The sequence below is a fragment of the Mustela lutreola genome, chromosome 3 (assembly GCF_030435805.1).
Source record: "Mustela lutreola isolate mMusLut2 chromosome 3, mMusLut2.pri, whole genome shotgun sequence".
Classification (NCBI taxonomy): Eukaryota; Metazoa; Chordata; class Mammalia; order Carnivora; family Mustelidae; genus Mustela; species Mustela lutreola.
The window spans coordinates 828,694-855,198 of NC_081292.1; the positions used below are offsets into that span (position 1 = coordinate 828,694).

The 26,505-nt window shown below is 68.6% G+C and overlaps 1 protein-coding gene across 18 annotated transcripts in view; it reads left to right on the forward strand.

Annotated features, from left to right (window-relative positions):
* PLEC (plectin) overlaps nucleotides 1-24,535 on the forward strand; it is a 53,911-nt gene extending 29,376 nt beyond the window's left edge. For 8 of the 18 annotated variants that reach the window (XM_059165501.1, XM_059165502.1, XM_059165508.1 and 5 more), the window contains 32 exons: nucleotides 1,427-1,488; nucleotides 1,845-1,934; nucleotides 2,246-2,281; nucleotides 2,813-2,890; nucleotides 3,047-3,139; nucleotides 3,963-4,129; nucleotides 4,697-4,812; nucleotides 4,892-4,998; nucleotides 5,137-5,256; nucleotides 5,339-5,434; nucleotides 5,616-5,743; nucleotides 5,987-6,080; nucleotides 6,535-6,689; nucleotides 6,774-7,083; nucleotides 7,168-7,245; nucleotides 7,340-7,501; nucleotides 7,646-7,750; nucleotides 7,936-8,031; nucleotides 8,221-8,346; nucleotides 9,239-9,391; nucleotides 9,474-9,628; nucleotides 9,711-9,837; nucleotides 9,940-10,123; nucleotides 10,234-10,391; nucleotides 10,505-10,683; nucleotides 11,642-11,780; nucleotides 11,887-12,243; nucleotides 12,321-12,404; nucleotides 12,523-12,627; nucleotides 12,719-12,817; nucleotides 13,767-17,147; nucleotides 17,251-24,535. In XM_059165501.1, the coding sequence (XP_059021484.1) occupies nucleotides 1,427-1,488; nucleotides 1,845-1,934; nucleotides 2,246-2,281; nucleotides 2,813-2,890; nucleotides 3,047-3,139; nucleotides 3,963-4,129; nucleotides 4,697-4,812; nucleotides 4,892-4,998; nucleotides 5,137-5,256; nucleotides 5,339-5,434; nucleotides 5,616-5,743; nucleotides 5,987-6,080; nucleotides 6,535-6,689; nucleotides 6,774-7,083; nucleotides 7,168-7,245; nucleotides 7,340-7,501; nucleotides 7,646-7,750; nucleotides 7,936-8,031; nucleotides 8,221-8,346; nucleotides 9,239-9,391; nucleotides 9,474-9,628; nucleotides 9,711-9,837; nucleotides 9,940-10,123; nucleotides 10,234-10,391; nucleotides 10,505-10,683; nucleotides 11,642-11,780; nucleotides 11,887-12,243; nucleotides 12,321-12,404; nucleotides 12,523-12,627; nucleotides 12,719-12,817; nucleotides 13,767-17,147; nucleotides 17,251-23,469 (13,559 nt within the window). In that variant the 3' untranslated portion in view covers nucleotides 23,470-24,535. Of the gene's footprint in view, nucleotides 1-527; nucleotides 774-1,314; nucleotides 1,338-1,426; nucleotides 1,489-1,844; nucleotides 1,935-2,245; nucleotides 2,282-2,812; nucleotides 2,891-3,046; nucleotides 3,140-3,962; nucleotides 4,130-4,696; nucleotides 4,813-4,891; nucleotides 4,999-5,136; nucleotides 5,257-5,338; nucleotides 5,435-5,615; nucleotides 5,744-5,986; nucleotides 6,081-6,534; nucleotides 6,690-6,773; nucleotides 7,084-7,167; nucleotides 7,246-7,339; nucleotides 7,502-7,645; nucleotides 7,751-7,935; nucleotides 8,032-8,220; nucleotides 8,347-9,238; nucleotides 9,392-9,473; nucleotides 9,629-9,710; nucleotides 9,838-9,939; nucleotides 10,124-10,233; nucleotides 10,392-10,504; nucleotides 10,684-11,641; nucleotides 11,781-11,886; nucleotides 12,244-12,320; nucleotides 12,405-12,522; nucleotides 12,628-12,718; nucleotides 12,818-13,766; nucleotides 17,148-17,250 lie in introns of those variants that run through there. The other 10 variants (XM_059165500.1, XM_059165511.1, XM_059165499.1 and 7 more) reach the window with 5 other exon arrangements.
* The last annotated feature ends 1,970 nt before the right edge of the window (nucleotides 24,536-26,505 follow it).

Here is a 26,505-nt window from a genome sequence, read left to right on the forward strand (position 1 = left end):
CCTGAGCTGGGGCATCGTGGGGCCTAGCAGGGGGCGGAGGCCAAAGAAATAGGGCTAAGGATGTGGTCTGTAGGGCTGCAAAAAAGAGGCGGTTAGCTCATTCCCCCAGTTCAGGGTCACTCAGCCTGGGGTCCCAGCTGACAGGGTGGGCAGGCTGAGGGGTGGACTTGGGCTGAAGTCCTGAAGGGAGGTGTGGCCTCGGGGCACCCTGGGCCCAGCCACACTCAGGCACCCCTCCCTGTGGCAGGGTGTCCCGTGGGGTGGCTGGGGGGCTGGAGTGGTCCTGGCAGCAGGAGGTGTGCAGCAAAGTGCCAGGCCCCTCAAATCCCTGGGTGTCCCTCTGGGACTGTGGCAGCTGGTGAGTGAGGAAACCCCTGGGTTTCCTGTTTCTGTGGGGCCCTGGGTGTGGCCTTGGGGGAGGGGCCACCTTCCTCCTTCCCGCTGGGGGGGAGGGGCGTGGGCAGGGCGGGGTGGGGCTCGGGGCGGGGACAGCAGCCCGAAGGAGTCCGGCTGGCAGGGAGCGGCCACACCAGCTCTGCCTGGAGCGGAGCAAGCCCGCGGGTCCCGTGGAGCGCCAGCCTCCAGCCGCCTGTGTGCCACGAGGGCCGGAGCTCAGCGCGGGGGGGCCTGGGGACTGAGCGCCAGAGGGGTGGGCGGCACCATGTCTCAGCACCGGCTGCAGGTGCCCGAGCCCGAGGGCCTGGGCCGCAAGAGAACCAGCTCGGAGGACAATCTCTACCTGGCTGTGCTCAGGGCCTCGGAGGGCAAGAAAGGTAGTGGGCAACCCTGCTGGGCAGGGCCACTTCCTGCCGCAGGAAGCCTGGCACCCGGCGGGGGTGGGGACCCTGAACGCCGGGACAGAGTCTGAGACCAGCTAGGGCCCTCGGGCCTGTGTGACACACCCGGTCCCAGTGCAGAGCTGGGGTGGGGGTGGGGCGTGGGCAGCCACTGGTGCCCAGCATGGAGAGCGCTGGCCTGTGTTGGCAAGGCTGGCACTGGGCTCTGGATCTTGATTATAGGGCCGTGGTGGGTGGGGTCTCCCTGGGCCCTGGGGAAGCCCGCTGCCCTGTTGGGAGGGTACAGCGTTCCGCTCATCCCGCCCCTGCCCTGGGTCCTGACCGGGAACCTTTCTGCGCGTCTCTAAGGCAGCGTGTGTGGGGGTGGGGCAGCCGGGACTTGGACTCCACGGGCCTGGAGAGTGGCTGCCAGCTCTGGACCCTCCCATCTCCAGAGAGAGACAATAGGGGGATTGAGCGGAGGAGGCCCCTCGCCTGCCCAGCACCCGAGCCCGCGCGTGGGAGGATGCTGGGTCTCTGGGATTCTGAGACCCTCTTCAGGTGCCGCCCACTGTCTGCCCGGTGGTCGCCTCCTGGGGGCCCCTGCGGCTGCTCCCAGGCCTCAGGTCACCTGGCTTTGTCTCTCTCAGATGAACGGGATCGTGTGCAGAAGAAGACCTTCACCAAGTGGGTCAACAAACACCTCATCAAGGTCGGTGGCGCGTGGACCCGTGTGTGCATGTGTGTGTGGGGCCATGGGGTGGAGGAGGGCGCCCTGGCCCTACGGCTGGAACCAGGGCTGCTCTCGCTGTCTGCCGGGGCTCACCTCTCCTCTCTGAAACCTGTTCTTGTCTCTTCTCTGTGCCTCCCCCTCGCTGCTCCTGCTCCTGCCTCTGCCTCCTGTCTCCCTCTCTTCTTCCTCTGGCCTCTCCTGCTCTCCTCGTAGCACTGGAGGGCAGAGGTAGGTGCCTCGGTGGGGGCGGGGCACATTCTGGGGTCAGGGCCTGTCCCCCCTCCACCAGGGCCTGGTGGCGGCTGTGTAGCAGCCCAGTATCGCTGTCCCCGCAGGCCCAGAGACACATCAGCGACTTGTATGAAGACCTCCGTGATGGCCACAACCTCATCTCCCTGCTGGAGGTGCTCTCCGGGGACAGCCTGGTGCGTGTCCCTGCCCGCCTGTCCCCTCCGGGGCCCCGCCTGCCTCTCACCTGGACGCCCCTGCCTGCCTTCCTCTCTCGGGGCCTTTCCCACACGCCCACTCCACATCTAGCCTGGCCTCGGCCCCTCCTGGGTCTCCCGGCCTGGAGTGTTGGGCCCAGCCTGGGAGTGTGGCCTGTTCCCCGTGCCGTGGGCTCGCGGCCCTGCTGCTCTCTGTAACCTCACGCTCTGCTCTGCTTTGGTTTCTCTGCTGCTTGGACTGTGAACCTTGGCCTCTGCCCTTTACCCTATGCCCTGCTCTGGCCGGGCAGCCAAGAGAGCGGGACGTAATCAGGAGCTCGCGCCTGGTGAGTGAGTGGTTGTGCGTGCTGGCTGAGGCCGCGCGTGCGCTCCCCAAGACCGGGAGCCCGGCTCACCTGGGGCTGGTGGCCCATCCGGACCCACCTGTGCCTGGCGCTTGGGGAGGCAGGTGGCTCTGTATCCAGCTGCCCGGTGTCCTGCCTGTGGCAGTGCCCGGGACGGGGGCCCACCAGGGCTGCTGCCGCCGTCCAGGAGGACCCTGCCCCCCGTGCCACTGCCCTCCGCCCGCGGCTTCCTGGCTATTGTCTCCTCCCTTCCTTCCTTCCCACAGCCTGGGCCTGGCTCCTGGACTTCCAAAGCCCCTGCCGGGTCTGGCCTCTGAGCCACCGGCCCCCCTTTTCTAGCTGGGAAGGATGACGCGGGGACATGGGAAGGGCTGCTGCCCACTGGGGAAGACCCTCGGTCGGTTCCATTCCCGCAGTTGCCCTGGCGGTTCTGAGGGCAGGCAGGGGGCTGTGGCTGGAGGTGGGACCGTGCCCCTGCCCTGGGGTTCTGACTGCCCAGGCCTCTTCCTGCAGCCCCGGGAGAAGGGGAGGATGCGCTTCCACAAGCTGCAGAATGTCCAGATTGCCTTGGACTACCTGCGACACCGGCAGGTGAGGCCACTCGACTGGCCCGGCCGTGAGCCCCTTCCCCGGCCACGAGCCCCTTCCCTGGCCGCGAGCCCCCTCCCCGGCCAGGAGCCCCCACCCCGGCCGCGAGCCCCCACCCCCCCGGCTGGTCAGCAGTGGGACTGTGGGTGTTGCGTGCAGGTGAAGCTGGTCAACATCAGGAACGATGACATCGCCGACGGCAACCCCAAGCTGACCCTGGGCCTCATCTGGACCATCATCCTTCACTTCCAGGTAGTCTGGGGCTGGCCGGGTGGCCAAGGGGGCGTGTGGCCCAGGAGCCAGGGCCCTTGGCGTCCTGGCACCTTCCTGCCAGCCCCAAGCCCAGCCCCAGACAGCGCCCGTGCCCTGAGCTAGCCCCGTGGCCCGAGGGCTCCAGGCTCTCTCTGGGGCCTTCCTGTGCTGTGCCCTCTGACCCCGGCTGGGCAGGGCCGAAGAGCCTCCCTGCAGAGGAATGTGTTCTCTGTGCTACGTGCGGCCTCCCGCCCGGAGGGTTTTGGAGAAGCACCCGCTGCACTGGCTGACTCACCCGCTGCCCGCCCCAGCCGCACAGGAAGCCACAAATCTAGGAGCTGAGCAGGCAGAGCCTGGGGGCACAGCAGCTGAGTCACACAGGCTGGCAGGCTGACAGGCCGCCCCCCTGGAACGTGCCCATCCCCCAGAGACCCCACCCCCATTCTGGAGTCGGGGGGGCGGCTGACCTGGGCCCCATCCCCACTGGGACCACCTTTCCTAGGCCTGCGGCTTCTGGGCTGGCCCTGGTGCCCACGGCTGCCCTCCTAGGGCCTGGCCTCCGGCAGCTCAGGGAGGCATCCATGGTGCCCACCCTGTGACGGGGGCCGGGCCTGGGGGCACTGACGTATTCCGGGGCAGCCCGGCGAAAGCATCTTGGGCAGTGGCACTAATGGGGGAGGAACCTGGAGGCCTCCCTCTGCCTCCGCTGGCCTGGGGGCTCCCACGGGGCCCGCGTGCTTGCATGGACTCAGATAAGCGCCCGTGGGTGCCAGGTGGGGCGTGTGGCTGTGGCTGAGTGCTGCTGGCCTCCCGCGCGGGGCAGATCTCCGACATCCAGGTGAGCGGACAGTCTGAGGACATGACGGCCAAGGAGAAGCTGCTGCTGTGGTCCCAGCGCATGGTGGAAGGCTACCAAGGCCTGCGCTGTGACAACTTCACCTCCAGCTGGCGGGACGGCCGCCTCTTCAATGCCATCATTCACCGGCACAAGTATGTGGCCCAGGGCGCCCCAGGGCATCTCAGCTGGGCGACTGCTAGCAAGTTGGGGCAGGGGCAGTGGCAGGAGGGGCATCTGCTGCGACGGGAACCCGCTGCCTGAGGGGCTGTGTGCCTGTGCCAGCCCAGCCCTCTGGAAGGGTGCAGGCAGGCCCGGCCCCCCATGGCCCGCCTCTGCCCGGAGCCTTTCTGAGGCTTCACTGGCTTCCTTGAGCCAGATGGCGAGTGAGCTGATGGCTCTCAGAGCCGGGGCCTCAGCCCCACGTGCACGCCCCAGAAAGGGCCAGGGTGGCCAGGCCACGGTGGGAATGCCTCTCAGTGGACCTTTGCCCCAGCCCAGAACCTGAGGCCTGGGGGGCAGGGCAGCCGCAGGAACCGTCCGCAGGCGAGGAGCCTCTGCTTGGTGTGTTCCAGCCTCTGTGCCCAGTGTAGGCTTCTTGAGCTCCAGAAGCAAGGCCATGTAGGCAGGCAGTACTGGGCACTAGAAAGGTGGGGGGGTCGTTTTCAGGGTGGGTGACCTGCCGCACGGGCCTCACGGTCCCCCCACCCCTCTGCCCACAGGCCCATGCTCATCGACATGAACAAGGTGTTCCGTCAGACCAACCTGGAGAACCTGGACCAGGCCTTCTCTGTGGCGGAGCGGGACCTGGGGGTGACACGGCTCCTGGACCCTGAGGGTGCGTGCCCTGTCCCCCACCCCCTGCCCCTCTGCTGCCCCTTGCTGGGCCCTCTCTGATGTTGGTCCCTTCCCTGCAGATGTGGACGTCCCACAGCCCGACGAGAAGTCCATCATCACCTACGTCTCGTCCCTGTACGACGCCATGCCGCGGGTGCCTGACGTGCAGGACGGCGTGAAGGCCAGCGTGAGTGGCGGCTGGTGGGCGGGGGCGGGCTGGGGAGGGGGGACGGCTGGGGGGAGCTGGCCAGGGGGCGGAGTGGGGGTGGTCCTGGCGGCTGGGGGGGGCTGGCTGCGCCTCACGGCTCCCCCGCCCTGGCCGCAGGAGCTGCAGCTGCGCTGGCAGGAGTACCGGGAGCTCGTGCTGCTGCTGCTGCAGTGGGTCCGCCATCACACCGCGGCCTTCGAGGAGCGCCGGTTTCCCTCCAGCTTTGAGGAGATCGAGGTGGGCCTGGCTTCCCCCCCAACCCCCCTGTGCCTGGCCCCATGCGGCCCAGGCAGGCAGCTCAACACACGCTTTTCCACAGATCTTGTGGTGCCAGTTCCTGAAGTTTAAGGAGACGGAGCTTCCGGCCAAGGAGGCGGACAAGAACCGCTCCAAGGGCATCTTCCAGTCCCTGGAGGTGAGGGGGTGTCCTGGACGGGGGGAGTGGGGGCAGTGCTGGTGGGAGTGAGGCCCTCTTCAGCAGGGAGGGCAGGGCCTCGTGGCTGAGCTGTTAGAACTAGAGCTGTTCCAGGGTGGGTAGGCTGGGGGGCCCTGGGGGGCTCGGCCCCTACCCCCCTGAGCTCGGGCCCTGCCCACAGGGTGCGGTGCAAGCAGGCCAGCTTAAGGTGCCCCCCGGCTACCACCCGCTGGACGTGGAGAAGGAGTGGGGCAAGCTGCACGTGGCCATCCTGGAGCGGGAGAAGCAGCTCCGTGGCGAGTTTGAGAGGTGGGCGGGGGCGGGGCTGGGGGAGGCAGCTGGGGGGTGGGGCCCGCAGCCTCCGGGAGCCACCCGAGGGTGAGTCACTGCCTGGGGAGGAAACCACCCCCGGGCTGGGAATCCCACACTGGGGCCAGCCCTGCTGTGGGCCGCCGGCGGGCAGGGAGGCCAGTGGCAGGAGGGGCGCACGTCCTGGAGCCCGGCGGGAGGACCCCACTCACGGCGGCTCCTGGGGGGCACCGCGCTCCGCAGGCTGGAGTGTCTTCAGCGTGTCGTGAGCAAACTGCAGATGGAGGCCGGGCTGTGCGAGGAGCAGCTGAACCACGCCGACGCCCTGCTGCAGTCGGTGAGGGGGGCGGGGGAGGGGCAGGCAGGGGGGAGGCGGGAAGCGCCGGGAGCCGGCCACACCCTGTGGCCAGTGGGTGGAGAGCAGCCCCAGCTCCTCCCCTGGGGTGCTGCCAACTCTGATCGCTCCCTTTGGGCAGAGCTGGTTTCCGAGCGCTGGGCAGGACACATAGGAGGCCACCGAACCCGGTGCCAGGCCTGGGAGGCTTGCTGCCCAGAGGAGCTGTCAGGGAGGGCCCCACACTCATGGGGCCCAGTGGGGCTGGGGCTGTGAGCCTGGGCCGGAGCTTGTGGAGGCAGATGGGGCCCGGAACCATGTGCAGGGAGCCCCGGGGGTCAGCATCATTCCCGCAGAGAGCCGGGGATGGGCAGTCTGGCCGGGAGAGCGTATCGGGACCCTGGGCAGTCAGGAGGCTGCCTGCCCGCAGGCCCTAAGCGCTGGGGACGCCCTGCAGGACGTCCGGCTGCTGGCTGCAGGCAAGGCACCCCAGCGGGCGGCTGAGGTGGAGCGTGACCTGGACAAGGCCGACGGCATGATCCGCCTACTGTTCAACGACGTGCAGACGCTCAAGGATGGGCGGCACCCGCAGGGGGAGCAGATGTACCGCAGGTGGGCCGCGCCCCTCGCCCCGGGTGGGGGTGACTCTGGTGCTCTGGCGACCGGCTCATCATCCCGCGCCCCCTCTGCCGCCAGGGTCTACCGCCTGCACGAGCGCCTGGTGGCCATCCGGACCGAGTACAACCTCCGGCTGAAGACGGGTGTAGCGGCGCCCGTGACCCCGGTGTCGGTGCAGACCACGCAGAGGCGCCCCGAGCTGGAGGACGTCACGCTGCGCTACTTGCAGGACCTGCTGGCCTGGGTGGAGGAGAACCAGCGGCGGGTGGACAGTGCGGAGTGGGGTGGGGACCTGCCCAGTGTGGAGGCCCAGCTGGGCAGCCACCGTGGCCTGCACCAGTCCGTCGAGGAGTTCCGTGCCAAGATTGAACGGGCGCGAGCCGACGAGGTGCGCGGGCGCCCAGGGGCGGGCCGTTGGGGTGAGGGTGTGGGTCCTGGCCACGGTAAGCGTCACCGCTTCCATCTCCCGCAGGGCCAGCTCGCCCCGGCCCCCCGCGGCGCCTACAGAGACTGCCTGGGCCGGCTGGACCTGCAGTACGCCAAGCTCCTGGTGAGTGCCGGCTGCGGCTGGGGACGGGGACGGCGGGGACAGGACAGAGGGACCGGACGGTGGGATCCGCTGACGGGCTCTCGCCGCCCCGCAGAACTCCTCCAAGGCCCGTCTCCGCTGGCTGGAGAGCCTGCATGGCTTTGTGGCGGCGGCCACCAAGGAGCTGATGTGGCTCAGTGAGAAGGAGGAGGAGGAGGTGGGCTTCGACTGGGGGGAGCGCAACTCCAACATGGCTGCCAAGAAGGAGAGCTACTCGGTGAGGCCGCCTTCCGGAATCTTCCAGGACTGTCCTGCCCCTGTGGGGTCACCGGGTGCTGGCTGGTGGGGGGACGCTTATGGGAGACTGGTGGACCCTGGCGAGGGCCCGACACCATTCCTGAGCCTTCTGCCTCCATGTCAGGCCCTGATGCGTGAGCTGGAGCTGCGGGAGAAGAAAATCAAGGAGATTCAGAGCACCGGGGACCGGCTGCTGCGGGAGGGGCACCCTGCTCGGCCCACAGTGGAGGTGGGGTGGGCCAGGGCCCCTCGTGGGCACGGGGGGGGGGTGGGCAGGCCGTGGGGGACGGCCGCGGGGACCGTGGTGGCCGTGGGGGACTGCCCCGAGGACCCTGGCGGCCACGGGGGGTGTGCGGGCAGGCCGTGGGGTCAGCCACGGCCGACGGGGAGCCTGAGGGTCGACGGGGGGCGCAGTCCTTTCAGGCAGCCCTGCAGACCCAGTGGAGCTGGATGCTACAGCTGTGTTGCTGCATCGAGACGCACCTGAAGGAGAACACGGCCTACTTCCAGGTGAGAACGGGCTCCTCCCGAGTCAGCTGCGGCGTCCCCAAGGGGCCCCAGACCGCAGCAGGGGGTGCAGGGCCCCTCCCCGTGTCCGTTTGCAGGGGCGAAGCTGGGTCGGCGCGGTCCTGCGGGGCTCGCGTCAGTCCTCTGCAGCCGGAGGCCCCTGGGCCCCATGTGACCCTCTTTCCTTCCCAGTTCTTCTCAGATGTGCGGGAGACCGAGGAGCAGCTCCGGAAGCTGCAGGAGACGCTGCGCAGGAAGTACACCTGTGACCGCTCTGTCACCGTCACGCGCCTGGAGGACCTGCTGCAGGACGCCCAGGTGAGGGAGCACAGGCCTCAGCCAGCCCGGGGTGATGAGTAGGGCTATGGGGCCCGGAGCCGTGAGGGCAGGTGGCCGTCCCCTTCCAGGATGCAACGGCCTGGCAGAGGCAGCTGTGGCCGTGGGGGGAGTGCGGGCCCCCCCCCACCGGGAGCCCGGAGAGGCTGGCTCAGAGTCTGTGCTGCACGGCTGCTTCGTGAGGGTCCCTGTGGGGGTGGGCGTGCAGCAGTGGGGGGGACCAGGGTGCCGGTGGGGGAAGACCAGACGGGGGTCGGTCGGCAGCGCGGGACGGGGCCGTGGGGGCACTCAGAGGTTAGTGCTGGGTCGTGGAGTGGTGGTGGGGTGGCAGCTAGAGCAATGTGAGCTCGTCACCTGAGCCTCCAGAGCGAGCAGAGACCTGGTCAGCCACCCCACCACTGGCACGGTCAGCTGGCAGAGAGGCGTCTGGGTCTGGTGCCCATGTGCCCTGGGGCAGGGGCGGGCTTGGCGGGGGGGCACAGGGAAGGACACTGGACAGTCCTGCTGGCTGGGGGCCCCTGGGAGCAGAAATTGGGGGCAGCGAAGGCCAGGGGGTCTTCTGGCAGAGGCACGAGACCCGGGCGGTTCCCAGATAGACTGACCACAGCCTCTGACAGTCCTCGGTAGGCTTTGGACCCGTGGAGGAGTGAGATGGGCGGAGGTGGATGACCTTCCATGGGGGGAGGACATCGTGTGGCCAGGCGTGGCTAGGGCTGCTCTTGGGGGGCCCAGCGTGGGGCCCTAGGGGAGGGGGGTGCAGAGTCTGGGCCGGGAAGAAAGGAGGGTCAGCAGGATGTGTTGGGGGCCGAGCCCTGGGTTGCTACCCCGGTCTTACCTCCTGGATCGTGGACTCTGAGCCTTCTCTCCCTGGCAGGATGAGAAGGACCAGCTGAATGAGTACAGGGCACACCTCTCAGGCCTGGCCAAGCGGGCCAAGGCCATCGTGCAGCTGAAGCCCCGAAACCTAGCACAGCCCGTGCGGGGCCGTGTGCCGCTGCTGGCCGCGTGCGACTACAAGCAGGCAGAGGTGAGGACCGGGCAGAGGGCACCCCAGGCGGGGCCCAGTGGGGGGCCGCACGACCGCTCTGTGACCGCTGCGGCTCCCGCAGGTGACCGTGCACAAGGGCGACGAGTGTCAGCTGCTGGGCGCCGCGCAGCCGTCCCACTGGAAGGTGCTCAGCAGCTCCGGCAGCGAGGCCGCCGTGCCTTCCGTGTGCTTCCTCGTGCCTCCGCCCAACCAGGAGGCCCAGGAGGCCGTCACCAGGTGGGTAGGTGGGGGGCTGGCAGCTGCAGCAGGTGGCCCTGGGCGGGTGCCCCCACGACTCTGACCGCGCACTGACCCGCAGGCTGGAGGCCCAGCACCAGGCCCTGGTCACTCTGTGGCACCAGCTGCACGTGGACATGAAGAGTCTGCTGGCATGGCAGAGCCTCAGCCGCGACCTGCAGCTCATCCGCTCCTGGTCCCTGGTCACGGTAGGAGTCACCCACGGGGCCGTGTGGGGCGGGGGAAGGGCGGGAGGTACCTCGCGGGCCAGCTGCCCCTTGCCCACGCTCAGCCCCTGGTGCCGCCTGCAGTTCCGGACGCTGAAGCCGGAGGAGCAGCGGCAAGCCCTGCGCAGCCTAGAGCTGCACTACCAGGCCTTCCTGCGGGACAGTCAGGATGCCAGCAGCTTTGGGCCTGAGGACCGGCTCCAGGCCGAGCGGGACTATGGCTCCTGCAGCCGCCATTACCAGCAGCTGCTGCAGAGTGCGGAGCAAGGTAGGCGGCAGCAGACCTGCGGCGGGGGGCCTGAGTGGTGGGAGCTGTGCGGGGGGTGGGGAGGCTTGGGGGACAGGCCGGGCAGGCCCCTGAGCAGCACGCGTCCCCAGGTGCACAGGAGGAGTCCCGCTGCCAGCAGTGCATCTCCGAGCTCAAGGACATCCGGCTGCAGCTGGAGGCCTGTGAGACCCGCACGGTGCACCGCTTGCGGCTGCCGCTGGACGAGGAGCCTGCGCGGGAGTGCGCCCAGCGCATCGCAGAGCAGCAGGCAGGCCCCTGCCCCCCCCCCCCGCGCCCCTCCCACCCTGCCCTCCCTAGTCTTCCCCGGGTGCTGGGTGTGGGGCTCCTCAAGTCAGCTAACACTGCGCGGTTTCTCCCCAGAAAGCACAGGCGGAGGTGGAGGGGCTGGGCAAGGGGGTCGCCCGGCTGTCCGCCGAGGCCGAGAAGGTCCTGGCCCTGCCGGAGCCGTCCCCCGCCGCCCCCACTCTGCGCTCGGAGCTGGAGCTCACCCTGGGCAAGCTGGAGCAGGTCCGCAGCCTGTCTGCCATCTACCTGGAGAAGTGCGTGAGCCTATGGGTGGCCAGGAGCTGCGAGGGTGGGGGGCCTGCGCGCTGTGCGCTGGAGGACAGGCGGATGGGGGCCAGGAGGAAGGGTCTGCTGAGTGTTCTGGCCGAGGGGCGGGTGTGGACCAGGTTGGTGGGTGTGGATGTGGCCAGAGGGCACAGCCCTGATGTGTCCCAAAGGTGGGGATTGCTGGTGACCTGACGTGGGAAGGGGGTTCAGTACAGCTCACTGAGGCATGGGACTTGTGGGTGTGTGGGCCGGGGGAGGAAGGGGAGGTGGCCCGTGACCCATGAGGTTCAGACGGGGGCTTGGCCAGGGTTGGGCGCCAGTCTTGGTGCCGGGTGGGGATGAGGAGCTGCAGAGGGCACGCAGGTGGGGCGCCGCGGGGAGCGGGCCTGAGGCTGAGGTCTTCCTGGAGGCTGCAGCCCACCTCCCGAGTCCGCACTCACTCCTGCGTCTCGGGGGAAATGCAGCCCTTCCCAGGCCCCTTCCTCTGCCGGCCCCTTGCGACTCGCTCCCGCGCGGACCTCAGGGGGCTCTGACCCCCGGGAAGGGTGGCATGCGGTTCTCTGCACCTTCCCTCGGTCTCATCACGGACTGGCTCCCAGGGCCCGTGGTCCTTCTGTAACGTCTGTGTCGTAAATAGCCCGTCCAAGTGTTACTTGTCCTTTCTGCACAAAGGCAGATAGGTCAGAAACATCACCCTGTGGTACGTGGTGTCACCCTTTACCCAATTTTGGACCTGGAAGGCTGAGAGCTTCTCCCAGGGCCCAGGGCTTTCTCTGGACAGCACAGCTGTCTCCAGGACTCAGTCGGAGCTGGCGCGTCCCTGGGTCCCCGAGCACCCCAGCCACCCTCTCGCTGAGGCCTCTGTTCATCTTGCGGGCACCTGTGACCACAGGAGTCCTGTGGTCCGCTGTGCGGGGACTGGTGCTGAGCCCCCTCTCCCCGCAGGCTCAAGACCATCAGTCTGGTGATCCGCAGCACGCAGGGCGCTGAGGAGGTGCTCAGGGCCCACGAGGAGCAGCTCAAGGAGGCCCAGGCTGTGCCCGCCACCCTCCCTGAGCTGGAGGCCACCAAGGCTGCCCTGAAGGTGGGGCGGGGGCGGGGCCAGGGCCTGGTCAGGAGGCTGGAGTGGGCTGTGCCCTGGGGGCCAGGGGCGGAGCTCCGGGGCTGAGACCACACCCGACCCTCTACAGAAGCTCCGGGGCCAGGCCGAAGCCCAGCAGCCCGTGTTTGATGCCCTGCGGGAGGAGCTGCGGGGGGCGCAGGCAGTGGGCGAGCGGCTGCAGCGGCAGCATGGCGAGCGGGACGTGGAGGTGGAGCGCTGGCGCGAGCGGGTCGCACCGCTGCTGGAGCGCTGGCAGGCGGTGCTGAGCCAGACCGATGTGCGGCTGCGTGAGCTGGAGCAGCTGGGCCGGCAGCTGCGCTACTACCGCGAGAGCGCCGACCCGCTGGATGCCTGGCTGCGGGACGCCAAGCGGCGGCAGGAGCAGATCCAGGCCGTGCCTCTGGCTGACAGCCAGGCGGTGCGGGAGCAGCTGCGGCAGGAGAAGGTGGGTGCGGGCGGAGCGGGGCCGGGGTGGGGGCCGTGGGGGGACGCGGGCGGCTGCTGACCGCCCTCCCCTCCCAGGCCCTGCTGGAGGAGATCGAGCAGCACGGGGAGAAGGTGGAGGAGTGCCAGCGCCTGGCGAAGCAGTACATCAACGCTATCAAGGTGAGGCTCCGCAGAGGAGGTGCCCTGGGCGCAGGCCACCCTGGCAGAAGCCCAAGGTACGGTGAGGCGCAGCGGGAGGGGAGCAGGAAGCTGGTGGCCAACTCGCTTGTCTTCATAGGACTATGAGCTGCAGCTGGTCACGTACAAGGCGCAGCTGGAGCCGGTGGCCTCCCCGGCCAAGAAGCCCAAGGTCCAGTCCGGCTCTGAGAGTGTCATCCAGGAGGTGGGCCGGGGGTGGGGCTGGTGGGGCCGGGTGGGCTGCCTGGGCCCGTGGCCCCCTGCAGGCCTGACCCTGGCTGCCCCCTCCTCCACAGTACGTAGACCTGCGCACGAGGTACAGCGAGCTGACCACCCTCACCAGTCAGTACATCAAGTTCATCAGTGAAACTCTGCGCCGCATGGAGGAGGAGGAGGTAGGGCCTGGGGGATGGGTGTGCTGACCTCCTGCCCCCTCCCCCAGATGCTGCCCTAGAAACCCATGTGAGACCCCGTAGTTCAGCTCTGTCCCCTCCCCTCCTGCCAACCCCCTCCCCTCCCGTCAACACCCTCCCCTGCAGCACGGCCTGCCCCACCTTGGCCTGGCGCTGCACTGCTCTCCCCACGGTGGCTGGTCCCCCTCCTCTGTTGGCACGCGCCCCCACCAGGTGTTCTCCTGGCTCTGTGTGCGTGTGCGCGTGTACGCGCATGTGTGTTCCTCCTTGGGATTCTGTGTGGCCTCTGTGCTCGGCCACTTGCTCTAAGAGCTGGGGAGTGTGACGTCCTGGGGGCTGCGGAGGGAGGGTCCCAGTGGCTCCCTCTCCTGTTCCTCCTGCTGCCTGGCGGGTACACTGTCTAGCCTACCCCACCTCCTCTCTGCAGGCCTGCAGCCCCTCGGGACTGCTCTGTCGCAACAGCTGCCCTGCCCCTCCTCGGTCCACCGGGCTGCAGGAGCGGGCCTGGGTCAGGGACAGGGGCCCTCTGGCCAGAGCCAGGCCAGCTGGTGGTCAGCGTGTCTTGGGCAGGGCCATGTGGTGCGCGCAGCTCGCAGGCTCTGCGAACTTCCTGCTTTGCTCTCTTTCTCTCTCTCTCCCTGTCCGTCTGTCTCCATGGCCTGTCTGCGGGAAGAGGGGAGGACGCCTGGGCCTCCTTCCCCAGGCTGGTGAGCACGGTGGGGCCAGGCTGCGCTCGCTGTCCTGAGTGCCCTGGGCGGGTGCACGCTGTCTCCTTCCGCCGGGCTGTGATCTCTGTCCTTCCTCGATCCCCGCCCCCCCCACCCCGCGCTGTCGGAGTGAACTGTGGTGGTGATGCGTCCTGTGCTGCGTCCGGCAGCCCGCAGTGTGCTCACCACTGTCTCTGGTTCTCTCCTCTCTGCTGTGGCCGCAGAGGCTGGCGGAGCAGCAGCGGGCAGAGGAGCGTGAGCGGCTGGCGGAGGTGGAGGCCGCGCTGGAGAAGCAGCGGCAGTTGGCCGAGGCCCACGCCCAGGCCAAGGCGCAGGCGGAGCGTGAAGCGCAGGAGCTGCAGCGGCGCATGCAGGAGGAGGTGGCGCGGCGGGAGGAGGCCGCGGTAGACGCACAGCAGCAGAAGCGGAGCATTCAGGAGGAGCTGCAGCACTTACGGGAGACCTCGGAGGCGGAGATCCAGGCCAAGGCCCGGCAGGTGGAGGCGGCCGAGCGCAGCCGGCTGCGCATCGAGGAGGAGATCCGCGTGGTGCGCCTGCAGCTGGAGACCACCGAGCGCCAGCGCGGTGGGGCTGAGGGCGAGCTGCAGGCCCTGCGTGCGCGGGCGGAGGAAGCGGAGGCGCAGAAGCGTCAGGCGCAGGAGGAGGCGGAGCGCCTACGGCGGCAGGTGCAAGATGAGAGCCAGCGCAAGCGGCAGGCAGAGGCCGAGCTGGCCCTGCGCGTGAAGGCGGAGGCCGAGGCGGCCCGGGAGAAACAGCGGGCCGTGCAGGCGCTGGAGGAGCTGCGGCTCCAGGCGGAGGAGGCAGAGCGGCGGCTGCGGCAGGCGGAGGCAGAGCGGGCGCGCCAGGTGCAGGTGGCCCTGGAGACGGCGCAGCGCAGCGCGGAGGCAGAGCTGCAGAGCAAGCGGGCCTCCTTCGCCGAGAAGACGGCGCAGCTGGAGCGCACGCTGCAGGAGGAGCACGTGGCCGTGGCGCAGCTGCGGGAGGAGGCGGAGCGGCACGCGCAGCAGCAGGCGGAGGCCGAGCGCGCCCGGGAGGAGGCGGAGCAGGAGCTGGAGCGCTGGCGGCTGAAGGCCAACGAGGCGCTGCGGCTGCGGCTCCAGGCGGAGGAGGTGGCGCAGCAGAAGAGCCTGGCGCAGGCCGAGGCAGAGAAGCAGAAGGAGGAGGCGGAGCGCGAGGCCCGGCGCCGCGGCAAGGCGGAGGAGCAGGCCGTGCGGCAGCGGGAGCTGGCGGAGCAGGAGCTGGAGAAGCAGCGGCAGCTGGCGGAGGGCACCGCCCAGCAGCGCCTGGTGGCGGAGCAGGAGCTGATCCGGCTGCGCGCCGAGACGGAGCAGGGGGAGCAGCAGCGGCAGCTGCTGGAGGAGGAGCTGGCGCGGCTGCAGCGCGAGGCGGGCGCGGCAACGCAGAAGCGCCAGGAGCTGGAGGCCGAGCTGGCCAAGGTGCGGGCCGAGATGGAGGTGCTGCTGGCCAGCAAGGCGCGCGCCGAGGAGGAGTCGCGCTCCACCAGCGAGAAGTCCAAACAGAGGCTGGAGGCCGAGGCTGGCCGGTTCCGCGAGCTGGCCGAGGAGGCTGCCCGCCTGCGCGCTCTGGCGGAGGAGACCAAGCGGCAGCGGCAGTTGGCCGAGGAGGACGCCGCTCGCCAGCGGGCCGAGGCGGAGCGGGTGCTGGCCGAGAAGCTGGCTGCCATCAGCGAGGCCACGCGGCTCAAGACCGAAGCGGAGATCGCGCTCAAGGAGAAGGAGGCGGAGAACGAGCGTCTGCGACGCCTGGCGGAGGACGAGGCCTTCCAGCGGCGGCGGCTGGAGGAGCAGGCGGCCCAGCACAAGGCGGACATCGAGGAGCGGCTGGCGCAGCTGCGCAAGGCGTCCGAGAGCGAGCTGGAGCGGCAGAAGGGGCTGGTGGAGGACACGGTGCGGCAGCGGCGGCAGGTGGAGGAGGAGATCCTGGCCCTCAAGGCGAGCTTCGAGAAGGCGGCCGCCGGGAAGGCGGAGCTGGAGTTGGAGCTGGGCCGCATCCGCAGCCATGCGGAGGACACGCTGCGCAGCAAGGAGCAGGCTGAGCTGGAGGCCGCGCGGCAGCGGCAGCTGGCGGCCGAGGAGGAGCAGCGGCGCCGTGAGGCCGAGGAGCGCGTGCAGAAGAGCCTGGCAGCCGAGGAGGAGGCGGCGCGACAGCGCAAGTCGGCGCTGGAGGAGGTGGAGCGGCTCAAGGCCAAGGTGGAGGAGGCGCGGCGGCTGCGCGAGCGCGCGGAGCAGGAGTCGGCGCGGCAGCTGCAGCTGGCGCGGGAGGCGGCGCAGAAGCGGCTGCAGGCGGAGGAGAAGGCGCACGCGTTCGCGGTGCAGCAGAAGGAGCAGGAGCTGCAGCAGACGCTGCAGCACGAGCAGAGCGAGCTGGAGCGGCTGCGCGCTGAGGCCGAGGCGGCGCGGCGGGCGGCCGAGGAGGCGGAGGAGGCGCGGGAGCGCGCGGAGCGGGAGGCGGCGCAGTCGCGGCGGCAAGTGGAGGAGGCGGAGCGGCTGAAGCAGTCGGCGGAGGAGCAGGCGCAGGCCCGGGCGCGCGCACAGGCGGACGCGGAGAAGCTGCGCAAGGACGCGGAGCAGGAGGCGGCGCGGCGCGCGCAGGCCGAGCAGGCGGCGCTGAAGCAGAAGCAGGTGGCGGACGCAGAGATGGAGAAGCACAAGCAGTTCGCGGAGCGGACCCTACGGCAGAAGGCGCAGGTGGAGCAGGAGCTGACGGCGCTGCGGCTGCAGCTGGAGGAGACCGACCACCAGAAGAGCATCCTGGATGAGGAGCTGCAGCGGCTGAAGGCGGAGGTGACAGAGGCCGCCCGCCAGCGCAGCCAGGTGGAGGAGGAGCTCTTCTCCGTGCGCGTGCAGATGGAGGAGCTGGGCAAGCTCAAGGCGCGCATCGAGGCGGAGAACCGTGCGCTCATTCTGCGCGACAAGGACAACACGCAGCGCTTCCTGCAGGAGGAGGCCGAGAAGATGAAGCAGGTGGCGGAGGAGGCGGCGCGGCTGAGCGTGGCAGCCCAGGAGGCGGCGCGGCTGCGGCAGCTGGCGGAGGAGGACCTGGCGCAGCAGCGGGCCTTGGCCGAGAAGATGCTCAAGGAGAAGATGCAGGCGGTGCAGGAGGCCACGCGCCTCAAGGCGGAGGCGGAGCTGCTGCAGCAGCAGAAGGAGCTGGCCCAGGAGCAGGCCCGGCAGCTGCAGGAGGACAAGGAGCAGATGGCGCAGCAGCTGGTGCAGGAGACGCAGGGCTTCCAGCGCACCCTGGAGGCCGAGCGGCAGCGGCAGCTGGAGATGAGCGCCGAGGCCGAGCGCCTCAAGATGCGCGTGGCCGAGATGAGCCGGGCCCAGGCCCGCGCCGAGGAGGACGCCCAGCGCTTCCGCAAGCAGGCGGAGGAGATCGGCGAGAAGCTGCACCGCACGGAGCTCGCCACGCAGGAGAAGGTGACGCTAGTGCACACGCTGGAGATCCAGCGGCAGCAGAGCGACCAGGACGCCGAGCGCCTCCGGGCCGCCATCGCCGAGCTGGAGCGCGAGAAGGAGAAGCTCAAGGAGGAGGCCGCGTTGCTCCAGCACAAGTCCGAGGAGGTACCGACCTGCCGTCCACGCGCAAGTGGGTGGGCCCCGGGGCAGGGGGGCTGCTCTCAGGCGGGCCCCGGCGTCCCTGACTGTCCCCTCCCCTCCTTCCCAGATGCAGGTGGTGCAGCAGGAGCAGCTGCTGCAGGAGACGCGGGCCCTGCAGGAGAGCTTCCTGTCCGAGAAGGACCGCCTGCTGCAGCGCGAGCGCTTCGTCGAGGAGGAGAAGGCCAAGCTGGAGCGGCTCTTCCAGGACGAGGTGGCCAAGGCGCAGAAGCTGCGTGAGGAGCAGCAGCGGCAGCGGCAGCAGATGGAGCAGGAGAAGCAGCAGCTGTTGGCCAGCATGGAGGAGGCCCGGCAGCGGCAGCGCGAGGCCGAGGAGGGCGCGCGGCGGCAGCAGGAGGAGCTCCAGCGGCTGCAGGAGCAGCGGCGGCAGCAGGAGGAGCTGCTGGCGGAGGAGAACCGGCGGCTGCGGGAGCGGCTGCAGCGCCTGGAGGAGGAGCACCGCGCCGCGCAGGCGCAGTCCGAGGAGATCGCCGCCGCGCAGGCCGTGACCGCCAAAGCCCTGCCCAACGGCCGGGACGCGCCCGACGGCCCGGTTGCGGAGGCGGAGCCCGAGCTCGCGTTTGACGGCCTGCGGCGGAAGGTGCCGGCCCAGCGGCTGCAGGAGGTGGGAGTCCTGAGCTCGGAGGAGCTACAGCGGCTGGCCCAGGGCCGCACGACGGTGGCCGAGCTCGCCCAGCGGGAGGACGTGCGCCGCTACCTGCAGGGCCGCAGCGGCGTGGCGGGGCTGCTGCTGAAGCCCACCGACGAGAAGCTGAGCGTCTACGCGGCCCTCCAGAGGCAGCTGCTGAGCCCAGGCACGGCACTCATCCTGCTCGAGGCCCAGGCCGCCTCAGGCTTCCTCCTGGACCCGGTGCACAACCGGCGCTTGACTGTCCAGGAGGCCGTGAAGGAGGGCGTGGTAGGCCCAGAGCTGCACCACCAGCTGCTGTCGGCGGAGCGCGCCGTCACCGGCTACACCGACCCGTACACGGGGGAGCAGATCTCCCTCTTCCAGGCCATGCAGAAGGACCTGATCGTCCGCGACCACGGTCTCCGCCTGCTAGAGGCGCAGATCGCCACGGGCGGCATCATCGACCCCGTGCACAGCCACCGGCTGCCCGTGGACGTGGCCTACCGGCGCGGCTACTTCGACGAGGACATGAACCGCGTCCTGGCCGACCCGAGTGACGACACCAAGGGCTTCTTTGACCCCAACACGCACGAGAACCTGACGTACCTGCAGCTCCTGGAGCGCTGCGTGGAGGACCCCGACACGGGGCTGCGCCTCCTGCCGCTCACGGATCAGGCTGCCAGGGGTGGCGAGCTGGTCTACACAGACTCCGAGGCCCGGGACGTGTTCGAGAAGGCCACCGTGTCTGCTCCTTTTGGTAGGTTCCAGGGCAGGACGGTGACCATCTGGGAGCTCATCAACTCCGAGTACTTCACAGCAGAGCAGCGGCGGGACCTCCTGCGGCAGTTCCGCACGGGCAAGGTCACAGTGGAGAAGATCATCAAGATGGTCATCACGGTGGTGGAGGAGCACGAGCAGAAGGGCCAGCTCTGCTTCGAGGGCCTGCGCGCCCTGGTGCCCGCCGCGGAGCTGCTGGAGAGCGGGGTCATCGACCGCGATCTCCTCTGCCAGCTACAGCGGGGCGAGCGATCCGTGCGGGAGGTGGCAGACGTGGACTCCGTGCGGCAGGCCCTGCGAGGTGCCAACGTCATCGCAGGGGTGTGGCTGGAGGAAGCGGGCCAGAAGGTGAGCATCTATGAGGCCCTGAAGAAAGACCTCCTGCCTCCAGAGGCGGCTGTGGCTCTCCTGGAGGCCCAGGCTGGCACCGGCCACATCATTGACCCTGCCACGAGCGCCCGGCTCACTGTGGACGAGGCGGTGCGTGCCGGCCTGGTGGGGCCCGAGCTGCACGAGAAGCTACTGTCCGCCGAGAAAGCCGTCACCGGCTACAAGGACCCCTATTCGGGGCAGAGCGTCTCCCTGTTCCAGGCCCTAAAGAAGGGCCTCATCCCCCGGGAGCAGGGCCTGCGCCTGCTCGATGCCCAGTTGGCCACTGGCGGCATCGTGGACCCGAGCAAGAGCCACCGCGTGCCCGTGGACGTGGCCTGTGCCCGAGGCTACCTGGATGAAGAGACCCGCCGAACCCTATCAGCACCCGGGGAAGAAGCCAGAACCTACCGCGATCCTACCTCTCAGGAGCCCGTCACCTATGGGCAGCTCCAGCAGCAGTGCCGGCCCGACCAGCTCACGGGGCTGAGCCTGCTGCCGGTCTCGGAGAAGGCCGCCCAGGCCCGGCGCGAGGGGCTCTGCTCCGAGCTGCAGGCCCAGGAGACCTTCCAGAAGACTCCTGTGGAGGTGCCTGTGGGGAGCTTCAAGGGCAGGACAGTGACTGTGTGGGAGCTGCTAAGCTCTGAGTACTTCACAGCAGAGCAGAGACAGGAACTGGTGCGCCAGTTCCGGACAGGCACAGTCACGGTGGAGAAAGTCATCAAGATCCTCATCACCATCGTGGAGGAGGTGGAGACTGTGCGGCGAGAGAGGCTGTCCTTCAGCGGCCTGCGTGCCCCGGTGCCGGCCAGCGAGCTCGTGGCCTCCGGGGTCCTCAGCAGCACCCAGTTTGAGCAGCTCAAGGATGGCAGGACCTCAGTGAAGGACCTGTCGGAGTTGAACTCCGTGCGGACACTGCTGCAGGGCAGCGGGTGCCTGGCTGGCATCTACCTGGAGAGCTCCAAGGAGAAGGTGACCATCTACGAGGCCATGCGGCGAGGTCTGCTCCGGCCCAGCACGGCCACTCTCCTGCTCGAGGCACAGGCGGCCACTGGCTTCCTGGTGGACCCTGTGCGGAACCAGCGCCTGTACGTCCACGAGGCTGTGAAGGCAGGCGTCGTGGGCCCCGAGCTGCACGAAAAGCTGCTGTCGGCCGAAAAGGCCGTCACTGGCTACAAGGATCCCTACTCGGGCAACACCATCTCCCTCTTCCAAGCCATGAAGAAGGGCCTAGTCCTCAGGGACCACGGCATCCGGCTGCTGGAGGCGCAGATCGCCACAGGCGGCATCATCGACCCCGTGCACAGCCACCGGCTGCCCGTGGACGTGGCCTACCGGCGCGGCTACTTCGACGAGGACATGAACCGCGTCCTGGCCGACCCGAGTGACGATACCAAGGGCTTCTTCGACCCCAACACTCACGAGAACCTGACGTACCTGCAGCTCCTGGAGCGCTGCGTGGAGGACCCCGAGACGGGGCTGCGCCTGCTGCCGCTTAGAGGCGCCGAGGGGACGGAGGTGGTGGAGACCACGCAGGTGTACACGGAGGAGGAGACGCGCCGGGCGTTCGAGGAGACGCAGATCGACATCCCCGGTGGCAGCGGCCATGGCAGCTCCACGATGTCGCTGTGGGAGGTGATGCAGTCGGACCTGATCCCGGAGGAGCAGCGCACACGGCTGCTGGCGGACTTCCAGGCCGGCCGCGTGACCAAGGAGCGGATGATCGTCATCATCATCGAGATCATCGAGAAGACAGAGATCATCCGCCAGCAGAACCTGGCTTCCTACGACTACGTCCGTCGCCGCCTCACGGCCGAGGACCTCCACGAGGCCCGCATCATCTCCCACGAGACCTACGGGCTCCTCCGGGCCGGCACCAAGAGCCTGCGCCAGGTGCTGGAAGAGGAGTCGGCTTCCCGCTACCTGTACGGCACGGGCTGCGTGGCCGGCATCTACCTGCCGGGCTCCAGGCAGACGCTGTCCATCTACCAGGCGCTCAAGAAGGGGCTGCTGAGTGCCGAGGTGGCCCGTCTCCTGCTGGAGGCGCAGGCGGCCACGGGCTTCCTCCTGGAGCCCGTGAAGGGCGAGCGGCTCACCGTAGATGAAGCCGTGCGCAAGGGCCTGGTGGGCCCCGAGCTGCACGACCGGCTGCTGTCGGCGGAGCGGGCCGTGACCGGCTACCGTGACCCCTACACGGAGCAGACCATCTCGCTCTTCCAGGCCATGAAAAAGGAGCTGATCCCCGCGGAGGAGGCCCTGCGGCTGCTGGACGCCCAGCTGGCCACAGGCGGCATCGTGGACCCGCGCCTGGGCTTCCATCTGCCCCTGGAGGTGGCCTACCAGCGGGGCTACCTCAACAGGGACACGTACGAGCAGCTGTCGGAGCCCAGTGAAGTGCGCAGCTACCTGGACCCGTCCACGGATGAGCGGCTCAGCTACACGCAACTGCTGCGCCGCTGTTGCCGCCACGAGACCAGCGGCCAGCTGCTCCTGCCCCTGTCGGACGCCCGCAAGCTGACCTTCCGCGGCCTGCGCAAGCAGATCACGGTGGAGGAGCTGGTGCGCTCGCAGGTCATGGACGAGGCGACCGCGCTGCGGCTGCAGGAAGGGCTGGCATCCGTGGAGGAGGTCAGCAGGAACCTGCAGAAGTTCCTCGAGGGCACCAGCTGCATCGCCGGCGTCCTCGTGGACGCCACCAAGGAGCGGCTGTCGGTGTATCAGGCCATGAAGAAGGGCGTCATCCGGCCCGGCACGGCCTTCGAGCTCCTGGAGGCGCAGGCGGCCACCGGCTACGTCATCGACCCCATCAAGGGGCTCAAGCTGACCGTGGAGGAGGCCGTGCGCATGGGCATTGTGGGCCCCGAGTTCAAGGACAAGCTGCTGTCGGCCGAGCGCGCGGTCACCGGCTACAAGGACCCATACTCTGGGAAGCTCATCTCTCTGTTCCAGGCCATGAAGAAGGGTCTGATCCTGAAGGACCACGGCATCCGCCTGCTGGAGGCGCAGATCGCCACGGGCGGCATCATCGACCCCGAGGAGAGCCACCGGCTGCCCGTGGACGTGGCCTACCAGCGCGGCCTCTTCGACGAGGAGATGAACGAGATCCTGACGGACCCGAGTGACGACACCAAGGGCTTCTTCGACCCCAACACGGAGGAGAACCTGACGTACCTGCAGCTCATGGAGCGCTGCGTGGAGGACCCCGGCACGGGGCTGCGCCTGCTGCCGCTGAAGGAGAAGAAGAGGGAGCGGAAGACGTCCTCCAAGTCCTCCGTGCGCAAGCGCCGTGTGGTCATCGTGGACCCGGAGACGGGCAAGGAGATGTCCGTGTACGAGGCTTACCGCAAGGGGCTCATCGACCACCAGACGTACCTGGAGTTGTCCGAGCAGGAGTGCGAGTGGGAGGAGGTCACCATCTCCTCCTCGGACGGCGCGGTCAAGTCCATGCTCACCGACCGCCGCTCCGGCCGCCAGTATGACATCGATGAGGCCATCGCCAGGAACCTGATCGACCGCTCGGCGCTGGACCAGTACCGTGCCGGCACGCTCTCCATCACGGAGTTCGCAGACATGCTCTCGGGCAACGCCGGCGGCTTCCGCTCCCGCTCTTCCTCCGTGGGGTCGTCGTCCTCCTACCCCATCAGCCCTGCCCCCTCCAGGACCCAGGTGACCTCCTGGTCGGACCCCACGGAGGAGACGGGCCCCGTGGCCGGCATCCTGGACACGGAGACGCTGGAGAAGGTGTCCATCACAGAGGCCATGCACCGCGGCCTTGTGGACAACATCACGGGGCAGCGGCTGCTGGAGGCCCAGGCCTGCACGGGCGGCATCCTCGACCCCAGCACCGGCGAGCGCTTCCCCGTCACGGACGCCGTCAACAAGGGCCTGGTGGACAAGATCATGGTGGACCGCATCAACCTGGCGCAGAAGGCCTTCTGCGGCTTCGAGGACCCGCGTACCAAGACCAAGATGTCAGCCGCGCAGGCCCTGAAGAAGGGCTGGCTGTACTATGAGGCGGGCCAGCGGTTCCTGGAGGTGCAGTACCTGACCGGCGGCCTGATCGAGCCCGACGCCCCGGGCCGCGTGCCCCTGGACGAGGCCCTGCAGCGTGGCATGGTGGACGCCCGCACCGCCCAGAAGCTGCGTGACGTTGGCGCCTACTCCAAGTACCTCACCTGCCCCAAGACCAAGCTGAAGATCTCGTACAAGGACGCACTGGACCGCAGCATGGTGGAGGAGGGCACGGGGCTGCGGCTGCTGGAGGCCGCCACCCAGTCCACCAAGGGCTACTACAGCCCGTACAGCATCAGTGGCTCGGGCTCCACGGCCGGCTCGCGCTCCGGCTCACGCACCGGCTCCCGGGCCGGCTCCCGCCGAGGCAGCTTCGACGCCACCGGCTCCGGCTTCTCCATGACCTTCTCTTCATCCTCCTACTCTTCCTCAGGCTACGGCCGCCGCTACGCCTCCGGGCCCGCACCCTCCCTGGGGGGCCCCGAGTCTGCAGCAGCCTGACCGGCTGCCCGCGCCCCGCCCCCCCCGCTCTGCATGTGGCCAGGTTCCCCGCCCAGGTGCTGGGTCTTGCGTGTCTAAAGGTGTCTTCCTCCCAAGCGGTGCCTCAACTTTAACCAAAAAGAACCAACGAGACTAATACGTTAGTATCTGTTTCCTGTTCAGACAGCCTGTGTCTGGGGGAGGGGCCAGCTGGGCCCCTCGGACCCCCTCATCCTGCAGGCCTCCTGCTCCTGTCTGCCTGCCACTCGCCCCAGCCAGGTGCCTTGGAGGGTCCCGAGCCAGGCCCCCAGCCCAGCCCTTCTGGGCCTCCAGGGAGGGTGTTGTCAGGGCCCGGTTCTGCCGGCCCTGCTCGCCGGGCTCGCTGACACCAGACACCGGTCCTAGCAGCTCGGGGAGGCGGGGGCGGCCCCCCTCACCGGCAGAGCCCTCACCACCAGCTTTCTCTCCTGTTTCCGGGACTGACCTCCGTGCTCAGCGGGCCCTGCCGGGGCGGGCGGGCGGTCCTGGGTCAGCCGTCTCTTCGAGCCTGCCCGGAGAAGCCCCTTCACCACGGGAAGAGCAGGGTCCAGTGTGCAGAGCCAGCTGGCCCCTGGCAAGCTGTGGACCCTGCCTCCTCCACCCCCACTGACACTGTCCCAAGACCCCAGGCCTCAGCCCCCAGTAAGTGCCTTCAGTGTCCTTCCCCCACCCCGGCCCCGGGGCCCCAGATCTGGGGTGGGAGGGAGACCCTCCGGGGAGACTCCCCACGGCCCAGCTCTCGGGCGCGCCAGCCCGGGGCCAGCCTGGGTATGATGGGGCTCCTGTGGGCTCTGCCCCCCTGTGGCCCCGCCCCGGGGGCTTCCTGCCTGTCTCCGGGGAGACTGCTGCCGGGCCCAGGGCCACCTTGGTGGCTTCCACCCCGCTCCCCGCCCCGCCTCAACCCTCTGACGAAGCTTTGCATGTCCCACTAACCCAGGCGGCAGCGCGTGAAGCAGCGGGGTTCTGGCCGCCTCCGTGAGGGCAGAGAACTAACCTGACCACGGGTGAGCTTGCACTGCCCACCCCAATAAAAGCAATTCCAACCTCCGGTGGGTCCTGTCTTGCGTTTTTGTTCTGGGGTCGGGTGTGCGTGGGGGTCTGGTCGGGGCCGCTGCCTCAGGCTCAGTGCTCGGCCAGGGGCGGAGCAGCAGGGCCTCGGAGAAGACACTAGCCTGTGGCCGCATGTCTCAGGGCAGAGAAAGCTGACTGAGCAGCAGCGAGGCGGAGGCCCACCCCGCGGAGGTCTGCTCCGGGACAGCCTCGGCCCCTGTCGCTGGTCCGGCCAGCCACGCGTCGTTCTGCCGGGCCCTTGGGGCTCCGCTCACGCCTGGCACCACTGAGGCCGGGGCTCCATGCTCTCCTGTCCCCTGCCGTTGGCTGTGCCCCTGTGGCCCATCGTCGGGCAGGAGTAGTGTGCCTGTTTGTGAAGGGTGGCGTTCCAGAGGCAGGCATGGTGGTGAGCCTTAGCAGCTGGACTCTCCCTCCAAGGCCGCACAGTGCCTCTCACGCCCGCCAGAGCCCAGCTTCCCAGATTGTTTCCTGAAAAGCCTCCAGGGGCAGGGTAAGCAGGGCTGAGCATGGTTGCACCCAGCCTCTGGCCCCGAGGCCATGACCAGAGCTCATCTGCCTGTTTTGCCCAGAGCAGGGACAGCAGACAGAGTCCCAGGGGGTCTGAATCCTGGTGACCGGGTCCTTGTCAGGCTCTGCTCTCTCAGTGAGAGCCGGGCGTCCTGCTCACAGAGGGTCCAGTGTATCCACAGAGCCACGGGCAGACCCGCAGCGGTCCGGGAACATACAGCTGGGACAGACATACTTAACCACAGGCGGGAGTCGCGGCCGGCGCGACAAATGGACCACGGATGTGAGGGTAAAATGGTGAAAGGAACTTAAGACACAAAAAGATGGGGCAGGAGGAGCACTGAGGAGGGGCCAGCAGTGGGATTTGATTCAAAGCGCTAAGGCCATATATATAGTGACAGGAGGAGCAGTACACCTGTGTCTGGTGAAACAACCACGAGTTCCCATAATAAGTTTCACCTTTAGCTGTAAGCAGACCTCGTGACACCAAACGGCTGATGCTAGTACAGTTGTTCTGTGTTGATACAGCAAACCTGAAAGTAATTTATGGGCCGTACGAGGGCAGCAAGGACCGGCACCGAACTATTGACCCCCGCCGAGTTGTCCTCCGTTGTTTAGCAAGCGTGTGGGAAGTCACGTAGGCGAGCACGCAGCACAGACCCTTTCTCTGTGCTGCTCAACTTTTCCCGTCCTAAACCTTTTGTTAGGTTATTCAGACTTTAAAGGAGGCACAAGTCAGGGCCTGCTTGGTTCTTGTCTCAAGCCCTGTGGCCTCCCACAGGCGGGACCCTCAGTGGCTCCTCGGGCTACAGAACACAGACTTCCTGTAGCAGGTAAGACTGGTGGGAGCCTCAGACACTCCTCCCCACGCCCCGGTGTAATAAATCACACACCGCGTCCAGGCTCGCACGGCAGAGACGAGCAGGGGTGAGGCTGTTTCCTACAACAGGTGAACATGGCCTCTGGGAAGTGCTTTGTGACGCTTGGCTTGGCAAAGCTTTCTGTGCCGCACTGGGAGAACTGAGGGGGAGCCTGTGTGAGTGCGACCAGACCCGGACTCCCTTCCTTTCTGACCCCCGAGTTCCCCCCTCTGGCGGGGCCTGTGCTGGTGCGCGGCGGCCCCTGGGGTCCACCAGCCCCGAATCCGACCTGGCGGCCCCAGCTCCCTCGGGCCCACCTGCCCAGCGTGGTGGCTGGGGCAGCGTGACCAAAGGCCTCAGAGTCCTGCTGCCTCCACCAGAGTGTCTTGGGGAGACCGAGGAGGTCTTCCGATTCATGGGTTCTGGGTCTGAGAACTGGCTCAGGTAGGGAAGCCGGTCAAGCGATCACATTTTCCACTGGGGCAGCGGATGTCGACCACGTTTACCATAAGTCCCGATTCTCTGTAATAAGCTAGTGTTCCTCACAGCGTGAGTTCTGAGCACACGGGCATGGTCCCGG